The sequence below is a fragment of the Vombatus ursinus genome, unplaced genomic scaffold, assembly GCF_900497805.2.
Source record: "Vombatus ursinus unplaced genomic scaffold, bare-nosed wombat genome assembly UNPS02014833.1, whole genome shotgun sequence".
NCBI classification, from domain to species: Eukaryota; Metazoa; Chordata; class Mammalia; order Diprotodontia; family Vombatidae; genus Vombatus; species Vombatus ursinus.
In genome coordinates this window covers 10,095,261-10,107,314 of record NW_020954611.1, presented here as the reverse complement: position 1 = coordinate 10,107,314, position 12,054 = coordinate 10,095,261, and the positions used below count along the sequence as shown (strand labels likewise).

Sequence of the window (12,054 nt, the reverse complement as noted above, 5' to 3'; positions counted from 1 at the left end):
GGAGTCATGTGTCAACAGACAAAAAGTGTACTTGTTACATAACTTTAATGAGAAATGCTTTAAATGGTTGGACGTGGCAGTGTATTCCTTCCTGAAAGGAAAACCTTAGATGCATCATTTGCTGGTTTTCCTCACTGCAGGATAATGTGAAAGAAATCAGCTGGGCTAAACTAGTTTCCCAAATGTGGCTGGGCCTTAGGAGTTAATCAGTTAGAAGTCATAACATGGAGGCTTTTATCAGCATGTAGAAGATTGACCAGATTAGACAGGGCAGGGCTTGGTAATCCCATTCTTAATTCTCAGGGGGACAGAGCAAACATGTTCAAGGAGAGCCTCCGCTGGAATGACTCCTTAGGAACACAGCTTGGGACACAATGGGGGTGGGGAAGGACTGAGCTGGAGAATGTTTTTATATTGGGTAAGAATCATGCAGGGATCATTCTCCAATTCCCCTGTGCTAAGGGGGTGAACTGATTGTCAAATTTTCACTGTGAGTATTTGCACCGCAGAAATCATCAGACACTATAAGTCCAGGCTTGGTTTATTATTTTGTTGATTGCTAGCCATAAGAAAGCGAAGAAGAAAATGCTAATAATGAAATTAAACTTCAAAGTGTGTCTTGTACACATTTCCCTCACCCTCAGCAATGAAGACTGTTGGGAGCTTTAACTCTTGGAGTGAGTGGGAGGTGCTGGAGAATTAGGGAAAGGTAGGTAGGCCTTTCTCTCTGTTCAAGAGGTTGTGGCCTAACCTGCCACATGCTAAGACACATGTATTTGTCATGCTCTTAGCAGGCCTATTTGCCACGTGACATGTGATGGGGTAAGTGTTGGTAGAACTGTAGAAATTTTTGAGTATATGTTCGGAGAATATGCATCAATAGGTACAAAATGGGGTTTTCACCTTCATTTTGTTTTCACTTGGGCCTCTTTTTCTACGAAAAGTGATTTGGAGTCGTTGGCTTACATTATTCCAAACATTATTCCAAATGTTAATGAAAAGTTGATTGTTTGGGACTTTGAGCATATTTCTTATATAAACAATAATTTGGTTCTTGAGCTTTCCTATAAAACTTTGTCTTACTTATAATATATAATATAAAATAAATACAAATTAACTACAGTACTGTCTAGTGTCATAGAATCTAACTAGTAAGAACTGTGGCCGTTCTGAAGAGATCAGCCAAGCCATCCATGAAGGAAAAGCCAAGTAGAAAAATAATGCATATTATCCAGTTTATGACAAGTAGTTGGATGGGCAGTCCATTGAATTTGTCCATCAGATTTTGGACAGACAGAGAATGTGGACAACAACCTAGGCCCAGAACTGAATAGGAGTGGAGTTAGATTGCATTTGGGAAATTTTGCACAGAGTGTTTCCCGTGATTCCAAACTAGACCCTGACACAAAAGTTGACCTTATAACACCAATATTCCCTCAGGCATCCTCCAATGCTCCATTGTGGTGTGCAGGTAACCACATTTTTTTTTTTAAAGCTAGGCAATGGGGTTAAGTGACTTGCCCAGGGTCACACAGCTAGTAAGGGTTATGTGTCTGAGGCCGGTTGTGAACTCAGGTACTCCTAAATCCAGGGCCAGTGCTCTATCCACTGTGCCACCTAGCTGCGCCCACATTTTCTCAAAGGCCCTTCCAGCAAGTCACAAACTGAGGCTAGATCTATTTTGCTAAAAAGGCTTTAAGTACGGTCGTGCTAAAATAAGGCTAGAAGTGAACATGGCTCTCCATGGGAGATGATATTTCCTCAAACGGAAGTTCCCAGGAGAAACTCACCATTTGGAACAGGAAAGCAGGTATTTATATTCCCAACACTTAGCAGAGTGTCTGGCACATTGTAAATGCTTAACAAATGCTTTGTCTAATCTAATCTACTTGCTCTTTGGTGATATTCTATCTTCTGTCTCCCATGCCAGGCATGCACTTCTTTACCTCCACTCTGTAGAGGCTCTAAATTCCTTCAAAAATCAGTTCAAGGCCATCTCTTTTAAGTTGGCTGTTACGAGTTGACCCTTCCTCCAAAGACAATATTTGTATATACTTTGTGTTTGCTTGTTTTTTTTACACAGTTGCTCCACCAATAGAATGTAAGCTCCTTGAAAGCGAGGACTAAACATTTCTGTATTTATTTGTATTTCCAGCTCTTTGCATGATGCCTCATAGTAGACACTAAAATGATCATTGAATGAATAAATGAATGAATGACTGAAAGAGTTAGTAACTGAGTGAGTGAATCCCGAGTAAAACAAATAGAGTAGTGTAAACTATATCAATATATTCCTAAAATGCATGTGGGCAGCTAAGTGGCTCAGTGGATAGAGTGCTGAGCTTGGAATCAGGATGACTTGAGTTCAAATCTGGCCTTAGACACTTACTAGCTGTGTGACCCTGGGCAAGTCACTCAACCATGTTGTCTCAGTTTCCTCATGTGTAGAGGGAAATGGTAAACCATTCCAGTATCTTTGCCAAGAAAACTGCAAATGGGGTCATGAAGAGTCAGACATGACTGAACAACAAAACTGCATGTAGTTTGAACACTCAGAAGTCCTTACTCTATAGAATACTTTCTATGCACTAATATATGTGCTAGGCAGTGTGGATAAAATAAAAGATGGGTTGGGACCTACATGTTCAGTCTTTGATTAATATGGGTAATCTTTCCCCACATTTTGCCCAGGGTGCTAGCAGAATTGGTCTAGGAAACTTCTTAAGCAATAGGAGGTATTTCTCTTAACATACATAGCAGCCCTTTTGTGTCATGAGGTCACTAAACATAATATGAGAGTACTTACCAAAATCTGGATGAGTTGTTTCTCTTCACAGTCTTCAATAATGTTTGTATTCAATTTCTCTTTGTATTTCTAAAATGTAAAACCATTGAAATAGTAAATTTCTCTGAAGCAGAAATTAACCCCTACTGAATTCTTCTAATACTGTTAATAGCAAAAATGTTGGTGGGTTTTTAAGAGGGGCCTGGCTTTCCGAGTTTCTGGGACATGGAGTTTTAAAGAGAAAGAACTATCATCTTTTTACCCTGGAAGAAATTTGAGGACTCAGTCCATTGGAAAATGTTTCCCTTTGTTATCTTATAATATCATAGGGCAAGCTATACTCGGTGGAACTGAAGTCAATTGTATAGGGGTGTAATTTTAAGTATTTCTTCATCCTCCTGAGGTGGCTATTTTTACCCACATTGTTTCAGAATATTCATCTTTCCCTCTTTTCTCCCGACCATCATTCACACTTTCCCATCATTTGCAGAGAGCAACTATTTGATAATATCTTCCTGCTGACATCTAAAGCAGTAATTTTCAAGATATGATCTATGGACAATTAATGTTCCCCTAGAGTCTTCCAGTTATTGTCTGAGCTGGTTCCTCGCAAGAAGAATATTTCTTTTCTGGAGCTGCATCATAAAGTCACCCTCATGGAACCATGCTATGAAATTGTCATATGTTTATCTTATGTTATCTTTCAGACGGCCTTTCTATAAGTAAGAGGGAGAGGTAAGGAGAGATAAGGAAGTAAGAAGTAAGAGGGAGAAGATCTGGGCTCTTGCCCCATAAGATTTTAGAGCTAAAAGGTACCTTAGAGATTCTCTTAATCTAACCCATTCGTTTTACTTCTGAGAGAGTGGAAGGGACTCACATGGCAAGCAAGTAGCAAAACTAAGACTTCTGTGTTTCCTAACATGTAGCTGAATGCTCTTTCTATTAACAATACTGCCATTTGGTTATTGGCTATGCGATCTTAGACAGGTCTCTTGACCTCTCTATTTCCTGGTTGCCCTATTTGTAAAATGGAAATGATAATAATAATACTTGCTCTATCTACTAGGGTTATTGTGAGGATCATGAAAAGTAATATATGTGAAAGCATTTTGAAAAGTATAAATTGCTACATATAAATATAGGGGTTTTTTGTCCTATTCTTTTATAATTAATGTGCAATGGATTGTTGCACAGGATTTGTATAGCCAAATAAAATATTTCCTTATTTTATTCTTACTCTTATTCTTATCATTATTTTCTAAGGTATTCACTTTTCAGTATGACCATTGTCCAATAAAATTGCATAATTTATAAACTTTTTCTACCTCAAAGATATGTTTCTCAACTAAAGAATTTCATTTGCAGATTTGTTTTACTTAAAGGGTGATTTTTCCTTTATTTATTCATTTAATATTTACTTAAACAGTGTTTTTACATACCTTTAATTAAAGCCCTATATTGATGCCTCATAATAACATAAATATAACTTTGTGTTCTTACAGACTATGCTAGTGATTCAAAAATTCTCATGAGTATGGGAAAAGCTTAAATTATGGTGCTAGTAAGATCTTTGTCTCTGAAAAGTGAGGACCAACCTATGAAATTTTGTAAAAATTCGTCAAGAATTTGGCTTCCCAGTGATGATGATGATGATGACGATTTTGATTTTTTTTGCAAAAGTAACTCGAAACACACCTAAATTACTGTGTTCAGTTTTGGGTACCACAGTATAAGAATATAAATAGGTTGTTAATCATATAAAATACGAAAATATAGTATTACTATTTTAGCTGCAAATAGCTACCTTAAAAGTTATTTAATTATCCTGTTTACTAAAGCTCCTATTTCTTAATCAGATTATTTTACAGCACATGACAGCACATGGGGAAAAAAAGCTGCAAAGTCTTCATTATGAAGATAAACAAATACAAAGTTAAGACTCTTGGATTGATCTCCAATACTGTTGTTGAAAGGTCAGTGCTCAAATAACAGAGAAATGCAAGCTATTTGGCTTAATCGTTTTCCTTAGTAACCATTGCTGGAGCTACATTCACCTTCTCTAGAGTAAACCAATGGATGTTTGCCCACAAGTGCAAGATTATTCCATGGTAGATTTCATTTACTTTGCATTTCATACCAGCATGGTATTATGGAAAGATCCCTAACCTGGGAGTTAGGAGGCATGGGCTTTAGTCTTTGCCCTGGCACTGACTACTTTTGTGACCTTAGGCTTTTGGGGGGCCTCAGTTTCTTAATAAAATGAGGATTACTCCCAAGGTTCTATGAATGGCAAGTTTCCAGTATAATGTGACAGTGTCTGCAGCACACATCCCCCAACCCCCTTCATGGATATTTCTTCCTTTTATCGATTTTCTTTTCTTCTGTTGAAAATAGCCACTGATTTGCCTGTCCTGAAATCAGAAAGGCTCATCTTCATGAGTTCAAATCTGGCTTCAGGTATTTACTAGCTATGTGATCCTGGGTAAGTCACTTAACCCTGTTTACCTCAGTCTTCTCGTCTGTAAAAATGAACAGGAGAAGGAAATGGTAAACCACTCCAGTATCTTTGCCAAGAAAACCCTAAATGGGGTCATGAAGAGTCTGGTACAACTGAATAATAACAACAACAATTTCTGGCATTAGCAAGTTAAAGGAGTTGGAATCTGCTCATCATGGATTTACAAATGGCAATGCTATACAAAAAAAAAGTTGAGCTCAGCTTATATAGGTTTTGATTACATTAGATAGATCCATAGGAGATGATGATTCAGGTGTTAATACATCAAAGATATGTGATTTTGTGTATAGAACCAGAGCGTATTCTATCTATGACAATCCTTTAAGAGAAAATAAATTCGTTGAGAGTAGTGGTTGATTTCCCCACCACCTGAGCACTGTACTTATCATATAATGTATAATCACGTGTCATGCCTATCGTAGCCCTTAATAGATTGTTGATTGATCAGTCTCTTGATTGATCAGTCTCAGAGTGGGCTTAGAAAGATTAAATGATTTGCCCATGATCACAGAAGGCAGAATTTGAACCCAGATCTTTTGTAAGTCTGATATCCTATTCATTATTCCACACTGCTTCTCATTCACAGATTTAGATCGGCTTACAGATGAGGTCCAGAGATGTTAAGTCGCTAGCTGAAAGTCGAATATTTAAAATAATTATTTTTTAGCCCAGCCATTATATATGCAAATATTTTCTAGACAATTAAAAAATTCATACTATTTTAAATTGTGAGTAGGGTGGCTATTCCAAGCAGTCATGTTTTCATGCTCGCTATGGTGTTTTAACGATTGGTGTTTATGTGGAAAGCATGATGACTTGCTATTTTGGAGTCAGAAATCTGGGTTTGAGTCACATCTTTGTGACCTGGAGTTAGTCATCTCTTTCTCTGGCTTCAGTCCCTCTCTGTAGAATGAGAAGGTTGAACTACATATAAGGTCCTTTCCAGTTCCAACACTCTCTTTCTTCCTCTGATCCAGGAACTAGAAGGAGTAAAGGGTTAGGGGTGATCGGGGCATGGAAGATCCTTCCTTCTTCTATGAAACACCATTCTTTTTACTCGCCGATGAACTTCGACGGGTCTGGGCATTGCTTTGTTTAATCTCCAACTCCTGAAGCCTGAGAATATAACATTTCACTGTGTTTAATAAAATTCCATTGTAGAAATTCTGGATGGCCTGATGAATTTATCACATAGGGATTTTTATCTACGGTAAATCTCATCTTCATCCCCTTCATGGCCTCTCAGTAGGAGAAACATCACAACCCATGATAGGCATGTTGCTTCCCACTCCAGCATGCGTTTAACACACTCCAATTCTAGGTAACTTGGGGGAATTCCAGGGAAAACAGTTAAGTAGTTAGCTGTCTGGAAAGCTAAATTATACACTTACCAAAATAGACTCAATTTCACCAGTAGTAGCTTTGGTCTGGTACATGAGCATTTCATAAGCGATGTCCCTTCTGTTTTCCAGTTTATTCATTTTCTCATAGGTGTCAGTATTTAAAAGAGACCAACCAAGAAACTGTGTGAGAATCTGAAATAAAAGAAAACCATCTGCTTCTTGAAGGTACCCAGAAACAGGGATTTGGGTATGAAAAACATCTTGGCCCCCTATCAGTCAATGTCCTCATTCCCAGCCATTTGGTTTCTTGTTTTGATCAAGCAAGAACAATACTCATAATCATAACCGTAAATAGGGTTAGCTTTGATTGTAGATTAGGGGCATTTGGGTGGCACACTGGATAGAGCACCAGGCCTGGAGACAGGAAGATCTAAATTCAAATCCAGCCTTAGACATTTACTAGCTGTGTGACCCTGGGCAAGTCATTTAACCTCTGTCTCAGTCTCTTCATCTCTGAGGGCGGGGGGGAATAATAATAGAACCTACTTCTCAAGGTTGTTGTAAGGATGGAATGAGATAATATTTGTAAAACATGTAGCAGATTTTAATATAAATGCTCACTATTATTATTCAATGGAATCTAGGACTGTAAATTCAGGAATGGCATACTTCTTTTCCATCTACTGGTTGCTGCCTGAAGTCCCACCACTGACACAGAGCAACAGTCACCTTTATTTTTAAGGTTTTGATCTCTGTTAGACTGAAAATACTCCTAGAAGGAGAGATTTAAGTAATATAATCCTAAATGAATTAAGACTCTGAGAACAAGTTTTGTTAGGGGAGATTCAAGATACATACGAAGACTTGGAAAGTTGGAGAGGGTACCACTGGACTTGGCAAAGTGAAAAGGGGAGGGGAAAGTGGGGAAAGGGTCATTGACCACAAACCTGGCCTGTTTTACAAACAATTAAGAATGTGAATGTGAGCCATCATTATAATTACCTATTACTTTGCCTAAGACTGCCCCCAACAGTAATATCATAATATATTGAATGTGAAAGCTACATCCACTCTTCTGAAAGGTAATTTACTTTACAAGTCAGCTTTTAGTAACATGATTTGGAATATGAGATATAGATTCAATTCAATTGAACAAATATTTATTAAGGGTCCACTATATGCAAAGTGCTGTGTTAGGTGCATGCAAATAAAATAACCTTCAAGAAGGTTACATTCTACTGGTGGGATAATTGTTAAATGCCTATGTACTAGGAGAATTTTATTAGAGGCGTTGACAATGTCTGTCACCAGTGAGGTGAAACAGAGCCTGAGACGTCAGCAAGAAAAGAAGGGTGAAAAAGGGAGGGGGGAGCACCAAAGGGTTATGGGATCATGTATCTAAAGCTGATAAGAACCTTAGGGGTCTTCCAGTACAACCCGGTAATTGAGCAGATGAGGAACCTGAAAGATTTACAGAGGTGATGTGATTTGTGCTAGGTCACACAGTTCTCTTAAAAATGAGAAACTGAGAGCTGGGAAATAGAATGATTATGGGACCACTGGTGGGAGAATGAAATAAGAAAGCACAGAATGAGTTGTGTGTGGCGGCCAGTAGTTAAGTTACCTACCTCAGAGCAGGAGGTAAAACTCTCTTCTCCATTACCCAATTTGGGGAAAATTTGGGGAAACATCCTGGCAAGCCCACATTTTAAATTCTGACTACAAAATGTACCGGATACAGAAGTAACAATTTGGGGAGGTGGTTATTTTGAGCATTTGTGAATCACTCCATAATGGAGCTTTCAAAGGAAATCTGAGCACACCAAAGCAGTAATTAGGCACTTATCCTATGTTAGTTCATGAAACTCACCTCAGTGATTTGCTCATCGTATTCATCAAAGGGCTTTGCGTCTTTTCGGTTGTAGAACGTCACGACTCCCACGATGTCTTCCTTCTTGTTGACTATGGGTAGGGAGAGGACATTTTGAATGATCCAGCCAGTTTCATCAACAGGTCCTTTCTATAAAGGATAAAAGCTATGGTCATTTATTGACAGGCAGGGTGGAGAAGGGTTCAGGCGTGCTGGGGGACAGCTGCCACCCATCCTGCAGGGCCTTAAAGTGATGTTTCAAGGGAGACCAGGTCATTTCTTTGAATACGAAGCTGTCCCCATGGGCAGACTCTATCAGACACCAGGAATGGTATGCCCAATGCTTCCAGGACAGCAGTCATGCCAACCCTGTTCATATAATTGGGTGTCACAGTACTCAGATGAGGCATTGCCATCCCAGGGAGAATGAACCTGACAGATACGGGGCTAGCCCTGCCCAAAAATACCCGACCAGAGTGACAGTCAGAAGTTCCAGCTTTGCTACTAATTGTACAGCCTTGAGCAAGTCACTTTATCTCTGTACCTCAGTTTCCTCATATGTAAAATGAGGAAACTAGATTAGCTGATACAACTATCTGGTGCTGTAGATAGAATGTTAGACTTGGAGTCAGGAAGAGCTGAGTTCAAATCTTGCCTCAGGCACTTACTGGTTGTGTGAACTTAGACAAGTCATAATTTCTCGGTGCCTCAGTTTTTGCATTTATAAAATGAGGATAATAACCCGCTTCACAGGATGGTTTCGAGGATCAAATGAGACAGTATATGTAAAGTGCTTTGTTATTGCTAGCTGCTATGGTGATGATCTCTAAGACGCCTTCTAGCTTTGAAAAGAAATGATTCTGTGATTCTCTCCTAAAGTGGAAACTAAGAAGAGGAGGGCAACCCAGGGTGAGGGATATGAGTGGGATTTCTCCAGTGACACCTTAGTCCTCTCGCCCCAGGTTCTGATTCTTGATTCTTCCCTGGTCCTCAGAGGTCTTTCTTTTGCACCTCTCTCATTCACTTTTAATGAGTACCGTGTAATATTATCATGTAATATTGTGCATCATAGTTATACCTACTGAGCTAATGTCCCTTTATGAGACTGTCAATCCACGAGGGCAAGGACTATGTTTTACCTAAATTTCAGATCTTCCGCAATATCTGGCATACTGCTTTGTGCCAGGTAAGTATTTAATAAATATCTATTGAATGATTTGATAAATTCTCTTTAGAGAATGCAAATGCATTTAGGAAATCTGATCCTTTCTCCCTCCTTTGCCTTCTCTTAGCTCCAATAGAAATGATCCAATTGACCAGTCCTGTGCATGACTATGGCCCCAGACAGGCTTTGGTTGTAAGGAAGAAGCTACAACCATTCCCTCCATCTGGTGTTTTCATGCTTTCCACATGAATAAGCAAGTAGATTAGCAGGTGGATCAGTTAGTTGCTTTTCCTGGGACTGAACAAGCATGAATGCATGCACATGGGATTATATACTCATGTATGGTTCATCGATTGGCCTGGCCACAGAAGGTTTGGTTTTGTTGTTAAGACAGCAATGCATGTTCAACAACTCAACAAACATTTATTAAGACCTTACTATGTACAAGGCACTGTGCTAGGCAATGGGGAAACAAAGAAAAAAAATGAAACAGTATTTGCCCTCAAGAAGCTTCCATTCTATTGGGTGATACAGAATATGCAAATAAGCAAATACAAAATAATTAAAGGAGGGAGAGAGGGAGGGAGAAAGCACTAAAAACTGGGGAGAACAGAAAAGGCTTGTGGAGGATGAGTACCAGAACTGAAGTGGGAAGAAGACGAAGATTCAGAGAGGCAGTGATGAGGTTGAGGGAATTCTGGGCATGGGGTAGGATACCTTGTGTGAACTGCATGGGAGGGAGGGAGATGCCCATCACAGACAAGGACAGCTTTGAAAGGTGTATGTCTCTATATATTAGAGGTTATATTTTATGTTATATGTCTATGTATTATAGGTTATATTTTATAAGTTATATGTCTGTACATTATAGGTCATGCCTGTATTTATGTAATTTAAGTTATATGTCTCTATGTTATATGTTTATATAAGTTATATGTCTCTATATAAGTTATGTAAGTTATATCTATATGTTATGTTGTTGTTGTTCATCCTTCATATCATGAGGGTATGTTTTGACTTGCAAATTAATTAGATTTAAGTGAGGCAGAGCTGTGTAAAGTCATCAACTTCACTCCATCTTCCAGGGTCATTGGAGTCCAATGGCAAGATGTAAGTTAGGATGACCAGCCCTGGATGCAGTGGGAGACCTTAGCCTTTTTATATTTTGGCCTTTATAATTATAAGCTATATGACTATATATTACGTTATATGTCTCTTTATATTATAAGTCTCTTTATATTATACATAAGTCTATGTACTTAAGTATATATATTATAGGCTTAAAAAGAAAAGCAAGCTGTACATAAAAATTTGTAATTTCATATATATTCCTCTTTTCCTGTTCTACTCTGTATGGAAATCCTTATTTTATTTGTTGTTTGTTAAATTCAGAATAGAAAATAATGCATATATATTATATTATGTATTATATTGTGTTATATTATGTTGTGTTTTATATTATATATATTATATATTAATTGCAAGGAGGAAAGAGATAGAATCTTAAGTCCAGAAAACAACTCATCATCCAGCTTGGTTGTGGCATAAAGGAAAAATAATAATATGAAATTAGATGGGAAAGGTAGGTTATGGAAGATGTTATATTCCAGACTGAGAAGATTGTGTTTTATCCTAGAGGCAATAGGGAAACACTAGAGATATTTGAGCACAGGAGTGACATAGTCAAACTTTTGCCATAGGAAGATTATTTTATCCAGGTGCACTGTGTTCTTGCCAAGTACAGACATAGACTGAGTGTGTATGTCTGTGAGTTCATATGTGTATGTAAATTAGGCTTCCTGGATGTCCTAGACTGGCAGGAAAGTCCCAAGTTTCAGCTTGCTGCCCCTGGGAACTGTTAGTCCCTGATTCTATCTGGGAACAGATTTTCCAGCTCTAGTCAGAAGCTTGTTAAACGTAAGAGAATAAGTCCCAGATAGAACAAGAAACCTCCCAACATCAATGCCAATTTACCTCTGATAGATCCATGAAGTCAGCCCCTGACGGCAGATGAGGAAGAAAAGAGGCATATGGGCTGAGAGATTTCACAAGATCCATGACTGAGGTGTGTGGTGTTGTCTGTTGTGAGGTTAGAGTGGGTTCCCAAGGCCAAGTCCATCCATGGGAATGATGGTAGAAAAAATAGGGGAAGATGGGGAAGGAGGTACTGTAAGAATTAGCATTCTAAGACTGCCCTGGATGTAGTGAGACCCCAGATGGAAGAATTATTCTAAGGAAGGCAAGATGATGAGGGCATAGCATCGGGCAGTGGAAGCCATGTTTTGGAGTGTGGGGTGAGGCATTTGACAGCAGCAAAAGTTCAATTAGCTCAACAAAAACTAAGCAACTTGAATGCAGCTGAAAAACCATCAA

At 38.6% G+C, this 12,054-nt stretch overlaps 1 protein-coding gene across 3 annotated transcripts in view; it reads right to left on the bottom strand.

Annotated features, from left to right (window-relative positions):
- PDE6C (phosphodiesterase 6C) overlaps window positions 1-12,054 on the bottom strand; it is an 80,395-nt gene that overhangs the window by 57,810 nt on the left and 10,531 nt on the right. For all 3 annotated transcript variants that reach the window (XM_027839849.1, XM_027839848.1, XM_027839850.1), the window contains exons 9-11: window positions 8,517-8,666; window positions 6,695-6,838; window positions 2,807-2,875 (exon numbers count right to left, since the gene is read on the bottom strand). In XM_027839849.1, coding sequence (XP_027695650.1) covers window positions 2,807-2,875; window positions 6,695-6,838; window positions 8,517-8,666 — 363 coding nt within the window. The remainder of the gene's footprint in view (window positions 1-2,806; window positions 2,876-6,694; window positions 6,839-8,516; window positions 8,667-12,054) is intronic.